The sequence below is a fragment of the Lepidochelys olivacea genome (genome assembly GCF_965140295.1).
Source record: "Lepidochelys olivacea isolate rLepOli2 genome assembly, chromosome: 25".
In the NCBI taxonomy this organism is placed as follows: domain Eukaryota; kingdom Metazoa; phylum Chordata; order Testudines; family Cheloniidae; genus Lepidochelys; species Lepidochelys olivacea.
The window spans coordinates 16,497,738-16,519,160 of NC_140435.1; the positions used below are offsets into that span (position 1 = coordinate 16,497,738).

The window sequence follows — 21,423 nt, forward strand, 5'->3', positions numbered from 1 at the left end:
GCCCTATAATACAGAATGCTACTGTAACACCATCCCTGGCCCTAGCAGCTCAATTCCTCTCCGGGGGTAGGCATGGACATGTTAGATTTGCATTGGTAAATGTCAGGAATCAGCGATTTACCTGCACACGCACACACCCAACCCAACAAAACAATATTGCCACTGATCATCGCAATTCCCAGGTAAGCAGAACAAGCCCCACGCTGCCTGAGAGCGGCGGATGTAGGATTGTTAACATGGCACTTGGGAAATGACAGTGGAATCTAACTAGCGAAGGCAGAGAAGTATCTGGGCCCAGTGCCAGGAGCTCAGGCAGCAGGAGCAGCCCCTAGCAGGGGATAAGGAGTCCGGGCACAAGTCCGGGTTGTGCTAGTGTGTCCAGGAAAGTCTATTCCAGAAGAAGGCACCACCCAGAAGCATAAAACACACTTTTATTGTTGTGATTCTTTGGCTGAGCCCTTTTCTAAGGGGGTCTTTGCAGGCGTGCTGCCCTGGCGCTTAGACCTGGAGACACTCAGTCCGACAGCAACAGTAACTCTCTGCTTTGGTGACGGGGGAAAAGTTCATTTCCCAGCCCCTTAGGGACCCAGACTGGGGCATCGATGCCCACGCAGGATTCAGCGGCGCGTCTGGTTCTTATTTCTGAACAGAAAAATCTCTTCATAGCACCAAACCTTACTTGAAAATTTCAAGTACTGGGGCTCCGCGCTGGTTTTGCCACACCTGATAATATCCCATAATGCCCCTGGGTGACCAAAACACCCCTGCTCTCGGGGATTAAGTGCAAGCGGGTTTAGTGTTAAGGCTCTTTGCATAGAACAGCAGAATCCAGGGCCTCATTTTTTTCAAGAGTGACTAGAGATTTTGGGTACCACTGGTTCTGGATGCCCTCAAAGGGGGCCATGCTTTCAGAGCTTGCCCAGCACCTGCTTTCTGAAAGTCATGCCCCGTTGTGGTGCCTCACGTCGGACACCCCAGAATCTCTAGTCACGCTTGGAAAATGCGGATTCAGGGTCCTATTTGCCTCCACAGTAGGAGGGCGCTTTGGAGCAGCAACGTGAATGTGTAACGATAAGATTTAGCGCTTCGTATCTCCCAGGCACCTTGCAACCATGGCTTAACTCCAGGCAAAGTGAATCCGCAAGGTGGCTGCAAAGCAGTGGGTGCCAGTGTGTTTAATGGAGAGCCGTTGTCATGCTCCTCCTCCCTCAGAGACGAAAATGAGATCGCTCCTCGGAAGTTTTTAGGGGAGCTGGATTAAAGATTTGTGCGGCTGCTGTGCTGAAAAGTCTCCTGCAATATATACTGAAGGGGGGGAAGGCAGGTATTCAAAATCCAGGCAGCTCATTCCCACCCCAGCCCATGTGGTCGAAGGCCAGCGCCTTCCCCACTCCCCTCTAAACAGAGCACCCCTTCGTAAACGGAACATCTGCATTGACTTCAGTTAATGGGTTTAGAATCAGGACTTGATCTAAATAAAAAGTCCTCCACCCATCTAGCTTTCTTTTGCTTACACAGAGATAGGATGTCTGTGCCGAGCCTGTTTATAGCAAGGATCCTCAGGCTTGCATCACTGGGGAGCAGCCACACTAGTGGGGCAGAGGCCACACGGTTCCAGGAATGAGGTCTGCCCCAGATCTGCCTCACTTTGCATTAACCCCCCCCGTGCTAGGTTCTTTTCTGCAACAGCAATTCCCATGTGTATCAGCAATTGCCAAAAGAACAGTATCTTTTAATAGGACAAATAAACCATGCCCCACTTACCAGTTTAGCACATAACCCTGAATCTGGCCAGCCCTGCCCTTGCAAAGAGTGATTTACCCACTACCTGTCCTGGATTTAATAATTGCAGTCTGCTTTTTATTTTGCCATACAGAGATTCTGCCTCTTGGTCCCCTCCCTTCCACTTCAGATGTTGGCAGCCTTCAAGCAATTTAAGAGCTCACTACCGCTCCTCAAAGGCTCAGCAGAATTAGGAGAGGGAAACAGCTGTATGCCTGAAAAAAAGGAAAGGGGGGGAGACAGTGTTTCCTATATATAAGGGTCTGCGGTGTAAAGCAGCTGCTAACTTTCCTTGACACGATCACAGGCAGAGAGGGACTGGCTTGAGCTGAGCTGGGAGATGTCAAATATAGGGTGGTGAAATGAATGGGGGGAGGTCATCTGTAATATAGGAAATGCCTCCCCTTCGCCTACTGTCTCCACGCCAGGCCAGGCATCATGTAACCAGAGCCAAGGTGAATTCGGGCTGAACAGCAGGGAAGCGTTGTTGCCTGCAGGGGGTCGAGGGAAGCAGGCAGGGCCAAGCACTGGAGCTCTTCCCCCATGGAAGGCCAGACTGGATCTGACCTGTGGCCCTTCTAGCCCAGTAGCCCGTGGCCAGCACCTAGGTTCTCCCTAGTTGTTGCGCTAGATGCAGGCGTGACTGGGTGACAGCATGGGGCCTGGGAGGCTGCTGCTCAGAGCGGAATGATCCCTTGGGCCTTGAAAGCGGAGATGATGCAAGAACCCATGCGAAGGCCTAACGTGACCCCCTTCTTCCTTCCCCTCCCCCTGTCCCCCACCACACACTGGCACATCCCTGGAGGGTACGGCTTTGTCTCCCTTCCCGAACTTGGTTATTTTAACCCGTCTGACACTGGGCAGTTCTGTTATTCCCTAGAGTGGTCTGCCATTGGCTAGGGACCAGGCGCTGGGCTCTCCGCCGGGTCTAGTTCCTAGGGCTCAAAACGCTCTTGCCAGAGACAGCTGCTGGCTATTTTACCTGACATCTGTCATATAGCTTGCGTGCAAAAGGCAGACGGGGGGTGGGGGCAGGAGAGAGAGGCCTGCAGCCCCGGTCGCTCTGGACTGGCTCAGAGGCAACAGGCAGAGCAGCAGAATAGCCCACAGTCATTTCCCACCTCTGTTGTCCGGTTCCCCAGGGACGGGAGTTTGAGCTTGTCTTGCCTTCAGAGAGGTTTTTCTAAATAAGGAAAAAATAAAAGTTCAAATCCCAACCGCACGACCCGCCCATTGTTCGATTCCAGTCGTCACCTATCCAGAGCCATCTGCTGTCGCACTCTGAAAAGTCATCGGCTCCATCCCTTTGCTGACTCACTCCATGAGTGGGGAGGGGGTTCCGTGTGCAACACCCGGGCGAGGCGCCAGCTAACGTTGCCACGTGGGTGGGGGGCCGCACGGTCTGGGACTCCGGCCTGGAAAAGAACCGTGCAGGCCTGAGCCTCTGGCCGCGCAGGAACCGCTCAGTACAGGGCCCAGCGAGGAAGGGTTTCTGGTGGAACGGGCTGGGGTTCCCGAGCTGCATCTGGGACCGCGAGGGGAGAATTCCCGCTGTCTCCTATTGCCCCGTCCCGTAAGGCCAGTTGAACGTGCTCCCAGACAGCAGCATGTCCCTAATTAGTGTTTCGATGGGTGTCTTCCCCACCAGTCTCATAAAGAAGAGCTGAGAGATGAGTGAAGCCGGCACCGCCCGGAGCGCCGGGAGCCGCAGCAGGAGTCTGCCAAAGCGCTGGGGCTGAGATGGGTACTGGGCACGGACGTACTCCGTCAGGGCCACCTGCGCCTTCTCTTGCAAGCTCTCCACGTGGGCAGGGTCTGAGAGGCCGCAGGCATCTGCAAAAGGCAGGGGGGAGAATCATTAGCAGGGAACAGAGATTGCGCAGCTCTGGATGTCCCCACCACACCGTGCTAAGGGCTGTGCAAACGCCGACACACGGGCCCGCTCCACTTCCGAGATGCGAAGGCCGGGCAGGACTATTAGATCCTCTCCTCTGACGGTGGGTGTAACACAGGCCACCACGTGGCTCACAGGTACCCCGTATCCAACCCAGCGCCACCACTCTCTAAGGCTCTTCCGTTCCCTCCCTTGGCTACAGAAGGGCCAGAATATGTGCCTGGACTGGCAGACAGCATGGCCTAGTGGACAGAGCCCCCGTCTTGGGGTGTAAGGGACCTGGGTGTCAATTTCTGGCTCTGCCATTGGACCCGCTCAGTGACCTTGGGCAAGTCACACCCCCTCCCACGTGCCTCAGTTTCCCTATCTATGCAATGGAGATAACGATACTGCGTTTCGATGGAAAGCCCTTTATAAAGCAAGGGATTAGCACTGTAATCTGCCAGCAGGGACAAAGCTTCCTCAAATGAACACAAGAGGCTGAACCTCCCCCACTTCTGGCACAATATTGCCCTTGTGAGCAACACGGTTGCAACAATGCTCCACGGGAAGCCTTAGCGTGAGGGTGTAGATTGGTTTCAGTGTAAACCCAGGGTAGACCCGCTGCTCCCACTGCAGGCTGCATGGGCACAGGGGCACTGAGATGCCACAAACACAATCATGTAGCCGGGCAGAGCCTGCCAACCCTGCATCAGCAGCTTTCGTTTGTTCCCTGCAGCCAGTCTCCAAGTAGGAGCAATTCACCCTGCCAGCTGACGCAGAAACACAGCCGGGCTTCTATTTTATTAACCATCCAGCGGCTCATGGCAGGGGTATCTGCCTGCCCAGATATTTTAAAATCACAGCAGCACTGCCATGTTAAACGGAGGTGGAAAGGCATCAAGCCATGGCCTGCCAGTGCCCGTCTGTCACATGGCGATGGCCATCCAGTCAAGACAAGTCCTAGAACATCCTTTTCTCCTCCCCCACACCCCCCACCTTGCATCTTTGGCTACCTTGACCTTCCTGTAACGTTTCCCAATCAAATCAAATTGCTGGCTTTCTGTAGCTATCCATGCAACACTGCATTAGACGCCTGGCGCGCGCATGTCCCACTATTGCAAGCCAAACATTTTGCTGTCTGGCCCCTACGCAAATGGACTCTTATCAAAACCAAATCCAACCCTGCGGGTGCTTAATCCAACCACAAGGGGATGGCGCGAATGGGTTTTTAATACAAATGCTACAAGCCAGAAAACCCAACCCGGAGCATTTGATTTGTGAGAGAACGGAAAATTGCTTCATCTCGTTAGCTGGCAGTGGGCAGGAGAGCAAGCCGATTGGCTGACGAGCTCCAATTGGTGATTAAATTAGAACCCCACGCTGGCACATCCTTTAAAGGACCCAGCCGGTCTTTTTTTTTCCTCCTCTCTCTCTCTTTAGGAAGGAGGAAGAGCCCGCAAGCCAGGCAGTGTTAGATAGCCAGGTTTCTCTGCTAGCCCGCCTCGGGAGCTCGGGATCCATGGGATTGTGCCTTGTTACTACTGCAGTGCATACATAGGCCAACCGGATTGCTAGCTTGGCTGGAGGTTGGAATGGCTCTTAAAGGGACATACATTTCGTGTTGTGCAGTATTAACAGATACAAGTTTTTCCATTCTTAGGGCAAAGGCTCTTTAATTTATCTTATAAAAGTTAACCAGTTCTGATTGATGGATCCGGAGCTTTAACACTACGTGCATCCCATGGAGCATCTCCCCCCGCGGGAAAGTTACCTTGCTCACAGGATGTGCCTGGGAGTCGCTACCTTTGGGCTGGAGCCTATGGGAATTAGGCACCCAAATCCCACTGAAACACAAGAGTTAGGTCCTTTTGAACGTTTTACCCCTAAATCCTGTTGAAACCCAACATGACTGAGGTTCCTAAGTGACTTAGTCGCTTTTTGGAAAATTTTACCCTGGGTGTTTGAAGCCCTTAGGTTGCTTCGTAAATCCCAGGCTTCAGCGCTGTCTATTCGGTACCAGGAGATGACACCAGCAGGAAAGGCAGCAGTGCCAGGTGCACATTGTGTGACACACTGGCGCACGGACACGATCTTTAGTTGTGTCTAGTAAGCATTCACTGCAAAGGCTGCACTCTGAAACCACCCGTACACACACACACACACACACGAGACTGCTCCTGGGGCCACCCACAACCACCAACAGCCGAGCACCCAAAGGCCTGGGCTGGGATTCCTCCAAAGGAGTCAGGCAACCAAACCCTACTGAGTGTTGGAGGAAGCAGGATTGAGAACTTCCTTAAATCCTTTGGCGAATGCCAGCTGTGCCAGCCACCAGGGCATTCCCATGACGTGCACAGCCGGGGCAAGAAATGGGCCGGGCAGCGTGTCCTGAAGGTCAGTAAATTAGGGTCACTTTGCACCAAGCTGTGGGGAGAGCTGCAACACCTACCAGAACTCCAAGAACCTACCCGCCCGCTTGCCTCCCCCCATGTGTTAATTCAGCTCGATGGACATTATTTCTATGGCGCACACCCCGTCCCCTCACCATCTTTAGCATCTTTATCCTCAACACCCCTGGGCAGTGCTACTATCCCCATTGTACAGAACCGAGGGACAAAGCCTGGCTAGCCCTAAGTGACTTGCCCATGGTCACGCAGGAAGGTCAGTGGCGGAGGAGGGAACGGAAGCCAGGTCTCGAGCACCCGAAACACTGGATCATCCTTGTTCTCTAGATATCTGTTAATTACAACTCCGTGGCTTTGCTCTAAGGTCGTACAGTGCAAAGGCTTCCTGGGGGGCCTGGGGCAAGTCACTTTGGGCCAGTGTTTTAAAGGTATTCATGGACTTGGGTGCCTAGCTGCTTTTGAAAATTTCACGAGCAGCCACTTGCACCCTTAGGTGCCTAAATACCTTTAAAAACCTGCCTCTTCATCTTTCCCTGCCTCAGTTTCCCACCTGTAAAATGGGGATACTGAGCCTTCCTTTGTCTATTTAGCCTGTGGCCTTTTGGGGGCAGGGCCTGGCTCTCACAGGGCCTGTGTCTGTGCAGCAGCCGGCCCTGAGCTCAGCTGGGGCCCGGGGCCGGGACATGGTCATGACGATTAGCATGCAGCAGCCACTCACCTGGTGTGAAGAGGGCGATGGCCTTCAGGCAGCTGTATTCAGCAGAATCCACTTGCAGCCGGTTCAGTTTTTCCACCTGATCCTGAAATATCCGGATCTGGTCCATGAAGGACACCACGCGCTCCGCGGACATGGGGGAGGCGTGGAAGCCGGCCGCGGCCAGCAGGGGGGCCATGTGCAGCGGCAGCGCCGACTGCGCGGCATTGAGGACGAACAGCTCGCTCCAGCTCAGCCGCAGCAAGGCCACCTGGTCGGAGACCGGCAGTTCCGGGAAGAAAGGGATGTTCCGGGCCCACTCCACCGTGCTGAACAGCAGCCTGGCCGCCAGCTCGCAGATGTTGTCGATGCCCATCACGCTGCCCTGCTGGGCGTACTGCGAGCCGTAGCGGGCGGTCGGGTAGGGCTCCGCCCGGAGCAGCTGGGAGATGAGTTCCGAGACCGGCTGCCCGTTGTAATACTCCCCGCTGGGCATGGCGCTTGGGCTGGTGCTGGAGTGAGTGGGCGGGATCCTGCCTCTCTGGACAGCTGGAAAGGGAGCGAGAGAAGAGATCAGATCCCACGAGGCAGCAATGTCCCATGCGGTGGCTACCACCGCGACGCAGCAGCTGGGTCTACGCTGGGGCCGACGTCCCCGTCACAGAGGCCGCAAGTGGCTACCAAACGAGACGGTTGCGGTTATAAGCATTACGGTAGCATCTAGAGGCCCCAGCAGAGATCAGGGCCTGGCAGGCCTGGAGCGGCATGGACTTGTATCCAATCCAGGATGGGCCCTGCCTCAGAGTCCAAGCAGGCAACGGGTGGGAGGGGAAACTGAGGCATAGAGCAGGGCAGTGTCTTGCCTGCGGTCACCCAGCAGTTCCATGGCAGAGCCGGACTCCCAGAGCAATGCTCTGTCCGCTGGGCCTCATTAGAATCAGTTTGGACAGAACTGTAAACGCCTTGGGTAAGGACCGGGTTGCCAGCAGAGTGGGCGCCTAAAACCTTCAGCTCCACAGCCCAGGCCTCAGAGCTCAAAGGGTCACTCCATTAACTGGTATCAGTAGCAGGTTGTTATCCAGCCCTTGGAGAGGTACATGACGCATACCTGGCCAGTTACACACACTAGAAATATTTATCTGAAAATAAGATAAACCTCCTTAGCACCTTGGTGATATCACCCCTCCCACACTGCCTAATTACTCCTAATGAGCTGTAAACTAATGCCTAACCCCAGAGATAAGCAACTGAGCTAAGGCCTATAGCCAAGGGCATTGAATGGCTCTGGCTGACAGATGCAGGGCTGACAGGGTTAAGGGCGAGGAGCCCCCAGAGACGAACAAGGAGATCAGCTCCACCTGGGGGCTTGCAAGAGGGTTAAAGGAAACCCAGGATCAATCTGCAGATAATCTTGGCCTCTGGGACAGCTGATTTCATCTCCATTAGCAGGCAGGATTCCAAACTGCACTAAGCCCAGGTTTCTAATCTCCAAGCAGTCACGTGAAGTTTCTAATTCTTTCCCCTCCCCATTTTGCTCTATAGTGAGATGACGGCTAGCCAAGGTCATGTCTCTGCAATGGAAACATACATCTTCAGTGAACTTGTTAACCCTGGAGGTGCTCCTCTTCCTAACCGCATGCTAAGAAAGCTATTTTTCAGCTCCCGTTAGCATCCACTGTTTGCTCGGCCCCCAGTAATTAATTTATGGGCTGTTCTTGCAGCACTTAAATTAGAGCTCTAAATCATCGTAAGTGACAACAATGCTGTCCCGACTTGCCTGGAAGGAGGAAATTATGTCCTGCTCCTAATATCTCTTTCCTGTGCTATTTACATTTCTACCACCGCCTGTGGGGCAGCAAATACGCTCTGGCTAGCCGAACCACAGAGGGATCCCACCGCCCTCAATCTTTGCCCACAGCAAGGTGGAATCCGCCCAGAACAATGGTTGTGATTTTCAAGCTTGAGTACTTAAAAGTTAGGGGCCTAAATCCATACTTAGGCAGCTTAAATACTACTGCCTAGTACTTTACATGAGTAGAGCTCAAAGTGCGTCACATGGAGAAACTGAGGCACGGGGAGGGGAAAGGACTTGCCCAAGGTCACCCAGCAGACCAGTGGCAGAGTCAGGAAGAGAGAACCTAGATCTCCTGAGTCCCAGCCCAGTGCGCACTGAGCGAATCCCACTGGGCTCAGCGGAGCACCGTCACAAACCAGGATGTTTGTCTAAGCATCCAACTTTACACAGCTAAGTGGCAAGTGCTGGACCCTTTCTAGTGGGAATAGCCTGGGGAGTCTTGTCATGAGCATCAAGAATGGACTTCGGTCCCACAAAAGTAGCTGAAACTCCCCCACCCCCAACTTCCAGCCCGGGGAGATCCAAGCATTTGAAGCTTGCAAGACAGGCCAGCATGGGCACTTCACTCACCCGTCCAGTTGTTGGGTCAGATCCCCGGAGGGGCCACACCCATTTACACCGGCAGAGGATCTGTCCTGTGGCCCCGATTCACGTAAGCAGGGTAAATGACTCAAGCGTGCGTGTAAGTGTTTTGCTAACTCGGGGCCTAAATCTGTTACCTTGAGCACAGCCTGAAATCTACTGAGTGTCGCTGCACACGGGGGCCCGGCACACGGCTGCTCTCGCAATGTTAACAGATATCACGCATGTGACTTTACTGGCAAGCACGGAGCCTTAAGTCATGACAGACAACACGCGCCTTGTCTCCAAGCCTTTTGCCTACGCTGACAACCCACAGACATGGGGAGGGAAGGGATGCCGTGGGAAAGGAAAGCGAGCACAAGCAGTTGCGTTAGGCAGGAGGTGTGAATTTCATGGGGGCCTGGCACCTCTGAAAATCAGATGTAATGGGTTCCCTCCGGATTTATGCCAGCTGGGAATCTGGCCAGCAGAGGCACCCAACCTTACTGAATGCCAGCAGAAACATGGCTCTGAGCATTGAAGAGCTTCAGTAGAGGAGCGAAGAATTTCTTGTTCCTCTCGTTCTAGTCCCAGCAGCCCCTGGCCTGCTGGGAGACCTTGGGGATGTCACTGCCCCGCTCTGTGCCTCGGTTTCCCCATTTCACAGAGGGGGTGAATGATCCTGACCTCCCACGTAAAGCACTTTGATGTCCAGAGATGAAAAGTGCTAGAGAAGAAGTAGAGACTATTAAATACAAATACCGCCTGACATCAAGCAAAGAGCGAGTGGTGAATTTAAAACTCACGTCTCCTTTGTCTGCTAAACTCTGTTCATGCTGTTACCTGTCCTTCCCCCACCCTGCCTCTCATCACATCCTCTCTGACACCTCATGCCCCAGCCTTGCACCTTGTGGTCTGACGCCAAGACAAATTGGGTGTGAAATGCCACTGAGGAACATCCATAGTGTTTAACTAGCATTTCGCTGGCGTCAATGGCACAAGGAGCAGGGTGGCTGGGGAATCTGGGATAGGGCCTGTGGTCTTCGTTGGTTTGTACGGCACCTCCCACAATAGAGCTTTGATCCCTGATGGGAGTTCGCACTTGCTACTCTAAGTAGGTCTCTAGTGTCCTAGGTTCCCCTTGTGCAACTCACTCTGCCAGCACCTATGCTCAAAACCCGTGTCAGCTCGTCCCAGCACGACTGTTTCTGGTCAGTCCCTTCCCAAGCAACCCCCAAGGCCCTAGTGAAACCTTGCAGCTAGCCACCCTGCCCGGCCAGCTCTGCTCTCAGACCTCATGGAGCAACAATGGCAGAGCCCCTCTGAAAAATCAGGCCACCTGGGTCTCAAGTCGAGCACCCTGAATGAGTGGCCACTTCTGAAAACTCTGGCCTGAACTTTTTTGTTCAAATGAAGATTGCGAACCTAGGAATGGCCAGACTGGATCAGACCCATGGTCCATTTCGTCCAGTAGCTTCCGACAATGGCCAAAACAAGCTGCTTCAAAGGAAGGCACAAGAACCCCTGCAGTGGACAGTTATGGGATAATCTGGGAAAATTCCTTCCTGACCTCCGTTGGTTTCTGCCCTGAAGCATGAGGATTTATAGCCACTCCAAAGCTCTTGGTTATTTTTAAGCCTTCCTATAACACCTTTGGATATTCTCATTCTCCACAGAATGTTCTGTCTCAGTTAAAAACCACTCGGCTCCATTCTGAGCATCAGCGCTATCTTATGGCAATGAGTGCCACCAGCCAATGGCGTGTTGTGGGAAAGGGTTTGCTAAGCTTGCCACTGACTGGCTCCTTGACTGCGCATGAAGACACAGCAGAGGAGTTCCTGATCGAAGCGGGGCCCCTGTGTTAAGGGGAGGAGAGAGGGTGCTGAGCCATGAGGATTCCTCTGCTTTCCAGCTCTGGAAAGTTGGGAAACGGACTCAAGAAATGCTTTAAAATGTTCTGGGTTCCACTCTCAATGCAACACAATGCCCAAGATAAAGCGAACAGCCGCCAACGCCATCTGCTGTGCCATACACGCACCCCCCCGCCCTGATACACTGCCACAGAAATTTGCATAACTGAGTCAATATTGGAACTGCAAAGGATTATTCTAAGTTTGTCTTGGTTTCCATCTGCGACCTTTAAAGCTGCTAGGTCAGGCGGTCTGGTACAAGGCTCCAGGTGAGTCACCGAATCTAGCCAAGGCTTTGGCTTTCCAAACACACACCACCTGTCAGACTGGTACGCGATCCGCCCAAGGGCAGACTGAAATAGCAGAAATGGCTTTGTATTCTGCCCGGAGATGGGGATTTCACTGTGAGAATAATGGCTGCTCCCAGATACCACAATCAGCCCAGGGATTTCCTGGCCAGTTCGCTCCACAAGACCTTGTGGTAAGGGCCTGATCCTCAACTGTGTTTCCTTGGTGCGATTCCGCTGACTTCAAAGGAGTCTTGCTGGCATCAAACCAGCAGAAAGGTATTCGCTCAGTCTCTCCAACTGCAGTCCCTGGCATGTAACCAAAGATACATGGGGGGCAAAATCCTCAACTGGTATAAATTGTAGAGGGTGGAATGTAACTTACTAAAAGAAGCAACCGGGAGTTCCTGACTCCCCTAACCCATCCACCCCCAGGGCTGGTTTTAATGCAGATTAAAAAGCTAACCCTATTTCCCAGAGGCCCCAGTTCTGCTCCCGCCGGCACAAAGCAGGAGGCATTCCACTGCACCCATGTGAAGCTGGGGCAAGAGAGAGGAGATCAGGCCTGGAGTTTCTAATCCTCCCTAGAACATGTCCAGTCATATCTTGGGGAAGCGCTTGGGATTTACAGGCCATTTGGCTGGGCCTCAGCTTTGGGATCTGATCCAGCAACAATCTCCTCTGCTGTAGCATTTACTCACCTGGTTTTCTAGGCAGCTGGTGAGCAGCGTTTACTAGTTCTAAAAGCCAAACAAAAGGAAAATCTGCAGCCACTCTGTCCGAGGCAGGGCATGGTGCATTTTGAGGGGATCGTTCCCTCACCCCCTTCTCAAGAGGCACTGGCTCGGATTGTGACCCCGTCAGAGCTCTGGAGGCTCAGCTCCTGGGGGGGCTAAGGGTGGGAATTTATACCACCTTTGCACCTCCTAAGTTGTGGGGATGCTGGGATCCTTTTGAAAACTCGCTCAAACTAGAGCAGCCCCGGGCACTGCTCTGACGGTTGCCCTGGCTCCAATGGTCCCGGCCTAGAGGCCAGAATAGCTGGATTGCAGAGTGCCTGCTCCTTCCTGGAACATGCCCGTAGGCTGGGGGCTGCTGTGGGCTGGTCCTACCCCAGCAGGCAATCCCCTTTGTGGCAGGGGTAGCCCCGGTCGGGGAGGTGTGGCTGATTCCTAGCCCCTTCATGACATTGGAGGAGTTTAGTTTAGTTGCTGGGAGCAGCCAGTGTTTAAAAATACTGGGGGAGGTTTTCAAAGGCAGAGACAAGCATTAGGCACTCAAATCCCACGGATGTCCACTGGGAGTTGGGCACTTAGCTGCCCTCTGTGCTTTGAAAAACAACCCATCCGGGAGGCATGTAACTGACCGCCCATGGTGCTGGTCCATGCAGAAGATGGCTGGAATTTTCAAAGGGCCCTATTGACTGTCTGGTCTCCCCTGGAACTTCAGTGGGTTTTGGAAGCCTAAAGCCTCGATAAAATCCCAGCCAATAGTTCCGGCACAGTCACGTCTCCATGCTGGTTAACTACCAGCCTGCCTCCTTGTTTCCAAGCAACAGCAGTTCAAGAACTGGCATTCCAGCTGGTCCGGAGCAGCGCTCTCACTCATGCCCCTAGGGCCTGGCTTTCCAGAGAGCTCGGTTTCCACTAGGCATCAACCCAAGCGGCTGGGTTTTCAAGAATGCTCACTGGCTGCGGAGGTCTCTTGGAAATCTGGCCAGCAGCGTCACAATGGGAGCCGCTGGGGGCTGAGACCTCTCGCAAATCTGGGCCTCATTACGATGCCAAAATGGGAGCCGAGCTCTTCTGAAAAGCCGGCCCCAAGAGCCCAAAGGTGCGTGGATCCTGTAGCACCAATGCACGTTGGGAAGGACAGACCTAGATATACTCTGCCCGGATTCTCACAGGGCCTTTTCATTGGCCACAGCTTATCGGCATAAGATAGAGCAGCTCAGAGGTTGCTCTAAGTTGCATCCCCTTGCTCTGGTCTCTAGGGGTACAGCCACCCTGCAGCTGGGAGCGAGCCAGGTCAACAGGCTGAGCAGCCCAGCTCCGGCCCCAGGGCTCACAGGCAGGCTCGTACTCTAGCAGCCACCCATGCGGCAACGTCCAGGCTGCATGTCTATCTACCCCCGGGGACACGTGCCAACTGGGCATCAGCGTGGCACCGCTCCATCCCACGCCCCCTGCGGCCCTGTTTGCGTGGGAGGCAGTCGACACAGGAGCCAGCTACACCTCTCACACGCACTGGGGAATGCTCGGCTGGCTAGCGAGTGCCAGAGTCCACCATTCGCGGAAGGGTTTTCTGGCAGAACGGCGGGCCACGTTACCTTCTTTCCTCATGCCCACACGGAAGCACTTCTTCAGGCGGCAGAACTGGCACTGGTTGCGGTGATGCTGGTCAATCTGACAGTCTCGGCTCGACCTGTGTGCAAATCAGACAACACCACGCCATTGCACGGGGGCAGGAAAGCGCCGGCCCGAGAGGGGAAGTGTGTTTTCTGAGTTAAGTACTGGGGAGGAGAGAAGGAGGAGAGGACACGAGACGAGGGTTCAACTCACAGACTCCTTTGTGGGACCTCGGGCTGGTCACATTATCCCTCTGTGCCTCAGTTTCCCTGTCCAATGGAGAGAAGAGTGCCCTGCCACACCGGGGAGGGGCCTGGGAGGCTAAATACATTAGAGATTTGGAAAGGCCCAGATACTCCAGGAATGGGAGCCTGAGGAGTACTTTAGAGAGACAGACTGGGCAGAGCGTTGCGTTGTATTAGTGCTGGGCCTAGAGGCCTCAACAGAACCCGGGACTCCGTTGCACCAGGCACTGCACACTTTGCCTTGCTGTCCGTGACCCTGCTTCGCCAAACAGCTCTCCTGGGGAACAAGAGCTGCCCCCAGTTGCTGCGACCCCTGGATGAACGTCACCCCCAGGCAGAGGCCCAGCACTCGGCCTAGACCCCCCTGAAGCAAAGTATTTTAATTCAGGATGGCGCTGCCCAGCACGGGGCTATGCATAAGCACTCAAGTGCTTTCCCAGAATCGGGGCCCGAGGGCTAGTCTGTGGGCTGGCCCATCTGCACAGGGTGAACTATGCCCAGGATCCACTGCTGAGGAAAGGGTCTAGTCCCCACCCTGCAAGAGCTGCTCTCCCACACTGCTCTGCCTTCCCAGCACTAAGGAGGGGGCAGCGGTGTTTAAACTGAAAACAGCTGAGCCAGCCTTCCTTTTGTTCCCAGCCCCTTTCACCAGGAGCTTGAAGAATTCCAACTATTTCCTATGAGAACATTTCAGCCCTTTCCAGGCAGCCGAGGGGAAGGGGTCACTTCTCTTCCCAGTGCACACAACTCATTTACCTGCCCTGCTAAGTAAACAGCAGCAGGGCGGGAATAATCCCAGCCCCATTAAAGCGTGTTGATTGCTTTCCCAGGTACTAAGCACTTACAGATTTACTTCCATGGGTCTCATGTTCAGCTCTGCCTAAGGCCTTGTCGACATGGGCCATTTGCCTGGCTTCACGGGGGGCAAACCTCTAGGGTAGGCAGGGTAAAATCATTATCTGCCCCCGTGCAATTGTGACTCCACTTTGGAGAAGGGGCTAATGCTGAAGGCACAATGCCAACCCCTCTGAAGTCGGCGGCAAAAGTCTCCAGGCCAGATCCTGAACTGCCGGCGCCCCACTGAAATCAGTGCAGAGCCAGTTCACGATCTGGCCCCCCCACGCCGTCTTCAGCGGGGGCCCACCACCGCAAACACCACGTCTACACCAGCGCTGCTAGACTGAAAAACGGGCACGTCCCACGGAGACCAGACCTGGGTGACAAAAGCTAAGAGTCAGCAGTTCACCCGCCTGCTGCTGCCCCCCCACCCCCCCGTTTACCCAGCTTGCTGCAGAATCAGTACCCCCAAACCAGCTAGTCTCTGGGGGACGACCAGTGCTTGCCCGTTCCCCCTCTGCTCCTTTGAAATGGACCGAGCGTGGCATTAGACAACACACTGCCCCTCTGCTAGTGTTCCTGGTAGAGGGGGTGGCACCCAATATTTGGTAGGCTCTGCAAACGCCTGGTCCATGCCCCCAAGAGCTTCCAGCATAAGCAGACAGAGAACGAAATGAAACACATGAGCAACAGGGGACTGGCTTCTGGGTCGTTTAGCAGATGGACTGTGCAGACCCAGGGCGATCCTCAGCTGGCGTGACTCCGTCTAACTCCACTGGCTTCAAGACAGCTGTGTGTCTTGCACCAGTTGAGGATCTGGGCCTGAGGGAGCTTTGAGGGGAAGGTCACCTGGGGTGGCGGGGGATGAATGGTGGAAAGAGTGTCTGGGTAAGGGAGGGGACGCAAGGAAGAGGAAGAGTGAAGGATGGGGAGCAGGGAGGGGCGGGGGGGGGGGGAACGGATAGCTCAGTGCTTTGAGCATTGGCCTGCTAAACCCAGGGTTGTGAGTTCAATCCTTGAGGGGGCCATTTAGGGATCTGGGGCAAAAATTGGGGATTGGTCCTGCTTTGAGCAGGGGGTTGGACTAGATGACCTCCTAAGGTCCCTTCCAACCCTGATATTCTATGATTCTATGATCTGAGGAGGGATGAGAGAAGGCTCAGTGGAGAACCGTGCAGAGCCAGGAGTAACAATGCTTTCAAGCACTATGGGCCCAATCGTGAGCCTCTTTCTGCAGCTAGGAGTAGGCCCATGACAGTCACCGTTCTCGAGCGGGGGTAAGGGTCTCCCAACCCAGCCCACAGCTTCCAAACCCACCCAGATGCTTTCCGGCAGCCGTGATCGATTTTACAGACTGTACGGAGAGGTAAGTGACTCGGCAGGGACGCTCTGATAGTGAAGGGCGGTTGAGGCAGAGCAGAGGTGGGGAACCAAGCTACCAGCCCTGGTCCTGTCTTCACAGGCTCTTCTCCTGGCCCAGCACATGTTCAAACAAGGATGAGAGAGAGAAAACATATCCCCATCCTCGCCACTTTGGGCCTTGCATTTTGGATCAATGCCAGACAAGATGTGAATAGGAAAAACCAGCACAGAAGTAAATAGACAGGACCCATAACTAACCGCCCCCGCTGCTCTGATCAGAAGTGATTAAAAACAATGGTAAATACTAATAATTCAGGGGTCCTAAGCCCCATGACAGCCTTCAGTCCCGATTCTGAAAAGCGTCTAAGCCTGCTATGAAATTCTATTGACTCCAAGGAGACTTGCACACATTAAGTGTTTTGATGTATAGGGATAAGCAGATTCACATGCTTAAAGTTAAGCACATGCTCAAGTGTTATGCTGAACTCCTCTTCCTGGCTTTGATTTAGCAAAATGTAGCATCCCGTGTCTCTTGAGCGCTGCGGCCCTTTTCTGTGTGCTCAAACCCCGTTTGCCATCACATTCATGGTATGAGAAGCATGTTCTCATAGTCAGAGATGTGAAGCAATGGATGTTAGGGGTCAAAAAACAGGGTTTTGTTCTCCGAAGAGCGAAGGCTATCCGGAGAGTCTCTCCAGGATCCAAATCCAGCACACACATGGCAGTCAGCTAGAACAGAAGCTGCATTGCCCCGGTGTCTGGAATCGTGGGCCTTCGTCAGCCAGAGATGTTTACTGCCCAGCTCACTACTTAACGCAATGTGCTGTTTTATTTAAGAGATGTAAATGGCGGGGTGGGAAGGAGGCTTTAACGTACTCCCAAAATCTGATCCTGTGCATTTAGGATGAGTTCCCGCCCCAGTTCTCAAATAATTTTGCACATTGCTACCTCGAGCTTTGTTCCTGCGTAAGTAGGACATGGCAGTCGCCCCTTTGGGGCATGATTTTCATAAGGGCTCTGCTCCCATTTAGGCAGTAAAATAAGCAACCAAATTTTCTAAGACGCTCGGCGCACTGGGTGCAGAGGACTTTTGAACAAAAATGGCTGGAAGTGTCACAACAGGAGCAGCTGGGTGCTGAGCCCTTTGGAAAATCTGCCCCCACTGTGGGCGCTGAATGTTTGAGAATTTTCCCCTTCGTTTGTCAAGAGGGACGAGGGATAGACCTGAGGATGGAATAAAAGCATGCAAATGAAGCAGAGGATTGGTTCAGACTTTATATTTGCAAGGGGACCACTAGTAAAATAATGCATGATCAAGTGAAAGGCTGGGGGGGAATGTAAACCATGCACGGTGGCCAGTCAACCTGCAAAGAAATCCCACCCGTTGCAGGCATGAGTGAAAGCATTTGGTTATACCTTGGAATCCTGACACGAATATCCTAATTTTTACATGACTCCAGAGAAGAGCCATGTACGATTCGACAACTGTTCATACTGGAATTAATTTACCCTGAACCTCACCACTGTGTTTAACACATTTAAAATGTGTTGCTGATCAAAAGTTATTCTAGTGGAGAAGCGATAAATCTAAACATCAGATGACATCTTCACCCCAGGGCTCCGTTACAGTGGTTTGGGCTGGAGCATGAGAAACTGTTTGTATCACAAATTCTTCTGTAAAGAGGGCCAGAAATTCACTACAGACAAACCGGGCTATGATTAGTGCTTTTGGTCCAATTCCATTCAGACAGCCCAGGCCAAAACCTGAGCTTCATAGAGCGAAACTGACCTCTACCAGCTGAGAATCCAGGCCTTGAGTTACAGTAAGGGCCAAAAAATATATTTTTTAAAAAGGAAATCACTTTTTATGTTATTTTAAAACTTAAATAGTTGTATTTAAAGCCAAGAGTTCTTAGCAAGTTCTCCTAGACACACTGTAGCTATACAGGAAAATGTGAGAACATAGGAGGTGTGTATGGTGCAAATTATGTAATTAGGACAGGTCATTATTTAGTACAAGAACTAAACTGCATTCAGCTCAGTTTTTAAAATTCAAATTAGAGCAATTTTGGCTTGATGTCGCTGTGAATCCTTTAAGGAAGCCCACTACAGGACTGCCTGAGGAAAGCATTGCCTATGTCCTCACTTAGGAACTGCGTACTAAGAAACTATGTTTTTATTTCATCCTACATTCCTCTGAGCGCAAAGCGAATACGCTCACCCCTGAATACATGCTCTGACCAAAGAGGTGAAAAAATACATTTACAGACGTGAAGGTCTAGCCGGAACGATGTGCTACTTTTCTCAATACATTTGTACCTAACTACTAAGCAACAACAGACATCTATCTTCTTTCTTTGCAAAAACAAACATTCTTTGCATTTGTCGTTTGTCCCCTCTGTAATTCAGAATGCTGGTACTTTCAGTAGGATACATATATCCAGTCTTCAAGTAACAAGAATACCTAGCTCTTGAATCTAGTGCTTTTCACCAGTAGATCTCAAAGCACTTTACAAAGTAGGTAAGCATCATTATCACGATTTGGGGAAACAGGGGCACAGGATGGTGATATAGCAAAGGTTCACTGAATGTGTTGTGCCCACAGGCCCAGAATTCATAGCGGTGGCAACATACAGAAGGTTTTTAGGATATCGCAACCTTTCAAAACGCAAAGTGCAGGGGACAAAAAACATTGCACAAAGTTTAACAGCTGCAGGATTAATTTCATGCACACAAGGTTCATAAGGTCAGTTTCACATGGCAGTATTTCTGCTGTTAAGAACTGAGGATAAAGAGGAAATCAAGCTCACCCCCACATAAGAGGAGATACAGAACAGGACATAGGGGAGTTTGAATCTGGGCCAGGCGAACTGAGAGCAGAGTGAAAAGGAGTACTTGTGGCACCTTAAAGACTAACCAATTTAGTCTCTAAGGTGCCACAAGTCCTCCTTTTCTTTTGCGAATACAGACTAACACCGCTGCTACTCTGAAACCTGAGAGCAGAGTGGGTCAGAAACTGCAAGATAAATACAGCAGCAAAACTTGCTCTTTGATCAGGTTTGAGTCTCATGACTTCCACCATGACCAGGGCTGTGAATGATTATTTCTGTTAACATAGGCACTCAGATACAAAACTGAGGAAATCATTTGTGTACCCAGGCTGGTTCGTAGCCAATCTTATGGAATCTACTGGTTTGGCAAGTACCGTTATGCAAAATTTGATTTGCAAGAACGCCTAGGGCTTGTTACAGTACCATACATGCATGTGAACCTAGATCTTCCTTGTGTTTACTTCTCTGCCTTGAAAAATATTTTTCTTCTAAGAGGGGTCAAGGCCACTGACCAGTTACGGCACCCCTATTGATTTTAAGAGTTACTCCTGATCTGCACCAGAGCGAGAGGAGAATTGAGCTCCGTAACACATTAGGATTTGTGCTTTTGGTTCCAATTAGTCGCCACAACAAGTTTTTTAAAAGGCTGCTCTCTGCTGAGGCGCTGGGGAACATAATGATTCATAACAACAACGGCTGCACGTTCGCAGAGAACCCTACAGCCATGAATTAATTAGCTGCCACACTGGCTGGAGAGGGGAAATCTAACCACAAGGAAGAGCCTGCAACGGCACCCCGCACCGTGTGTCATCACCGGCGCTGGTTCAAGGGACCACATGAGAGGCCAGGAACAGGACCCATTTTGCACTGGGGTAAATGGCTGCACAAGGGGCAGGCCTGGGGCAAGGGAGGTTGTTGGAATCTCCCTCATTGCCTAACCTGCTCTGAAAACCCCCGAACACCTGTCAGGGACAGGGTCTAGATAGTACTTAGCAGGGCAGGGACTGCACTAGATGACCTCTCGAGGTCCCTTCCAGGCCTACGATTCTCTGATTCTAGCAGTCGAATCCAAGCAGGCCCCAGGCAGGCATCCAGGTGAGCCCCTACCTGCAGGTGTAACTCAGGTTCCTCCGGATGCTCCGCTTAAAGAAGCTCTTGCAGCCCTCGCAGGTGAAGACCCCGTAGTGCTTCCCGCTGGACTTGTCCCCGCACACGGTGCAGTCCACCTGGATGCCCGGCTTGTCCTCGTCCCCGTGCTCCTGGTCGCTCACCCCACCTTGGGGCGACACCGAGTCCTCTTCGGAGGTCCTGGGGTAACCCTTGTCCACCCCGTTGGTGTCTCCGTTCGGGTCTCCCCAGCCTCCAGCCACCATGGCCATATCTCCGTGGGGCAGCCCGAGGAAACAGCGACGCCTTCCAATGGGAAAAACAAATCAGCGGGGGGGGGGGGGGAATAGAGCTAAAACGAGCGAGTTACTGGTTATTTGGCGCAGGGGGGTAACTCCGGCCTGGTCTAGCCGCCCGGCTCCGGGCTGTGACCCTCAACCCGCCCCGTTAGTCCGTGGGGCTGCGCTGGGGCAGGAGGGCTGAAAATTCCAGAGACGCAGGCTGGGCCCGAGCCCCTTTACTCTGCCCCCCAAGCCGAGCTCAGCCAGCCCCGCCTGGGGAGCAGCCGGCGCCGGAAAAACAAGTCCAACAAGTTTTGGCCAGCCAGGGGCGGGTGCGCGGGGGCTCGCCAGGCGCAGGTCCGGGCGGCGCGCAGGGCAGCGCGCAGGGCAGCGCGCAGAGGGTGGCTAAGGGCGCATCCCCCCGCCGGCCCCGGGGCACGGGCGAGCCGACGCGCCGCTGCCCCGGCCGGAGTCTTCGCCAGAAGCCGAGCGCCCCGCGGAGCCGGGTCCCCGCAGGGCTGGGGCGCGCCCGCCCCCCCGCGATCGGCCCCTACGCGGCCCCCCGCCGCCGGTGCTGCGTCCACATCGCGGGTGGCGCGGCCGGCAACCCCCGCTCCGCCGCCTGCTGCTGCGGGGCTGGAGCCACCGGGCCCCTCCGCCGGCCTCCCCGAAGAGCAGGGCTCAGCCGCCGCCGCCGCGATGCTCCTCCTCCCCGGCGGTCCTCCTCCCCTTCCGCTGCCTCCTCGGGACCGCCCCCGGCCGGCCCCTTCCCGCCCCCGGCTGCCCTTCGTCCTCCTCTTCCCCTTCCCTAGCACCGGGCCGCCCGCCCCCTTCCTTCTCTTCCCCCCACTTGCCTGCCTCCCTCCCCCCTTCGTCCTCCTCTTCCCCTTCCCTCCCTAGCACCGGCCGCCTCCCTCCTTCCCCCCTTCATCCTTCTCTTCTCCCTTCATCCTTCCGCCTTCCCCCCTTCGTCCTCCTCTTCCCCTTCCCTCCTTCCCTAGCACCGGCTGCCTCCCTCCTTCCCCCCTTCATCCTTCTCTTC

General features: G+C 53.6%; 1 protein-coding gene across 1 annotated transcript; it reads right to left on the bottom strand.

Moving 5' to 3' along the window:
- Nucleotides 1–413: 413 nt before the first annotated feature.
- Nucleotides 414–21,106, bottom strand: NR2F6 (nuclear receptor subfamily 2 group F member 6). Its single transcript, XM_084614373.1, has 4 exons — nucleotides 20,101–21,106; nucleotides 13,700–13,794; nucleotides 6,782–7,306; nucleotides 414–3,615 (listed from the first exon to the last, which is right to left on the bottom strand). Exons 1-4 carry the CDS (start codon nucleotides 20,370–20,372, stop codon nucleotides 3,341–3,343), a joined length of 1,167 nt encoding a protein of 388 aa, XP_084470499.1. The 5' UTR covers nucleotides 20,373–21,106; the 3' UTR covers nucleotides 414–3,340.
- Between the last annotated feature and the right edge of the window lie 317 nt (nucleotides 21,107–21,423).

Bases quoted from the DNA above. Each gene is read 5' to 3' on its own strand.
- NR2F6 (XM_084614373.1), bottom strand. From the start codon at position 20,372: ATGGCCATGGTGGCTGGAGGCTGGGGAGACCCGAACGGAGACACCAAC. The intron at 13,795-20,100 runs GTAGGGGCTCAC...ATTTGCACACAG, and splicing joins AACCTGAGTTACACCTGCAG to GTCGAGCCGAGACTGTCAGA. The intron at 3,616-6,781 runs GTGAGTGGCTGC...TGCCTTTTGCAG, and splicing joins CATCGCCCTCTTCACACCAG to ATGCCTGCGGCCTCTCAGAC.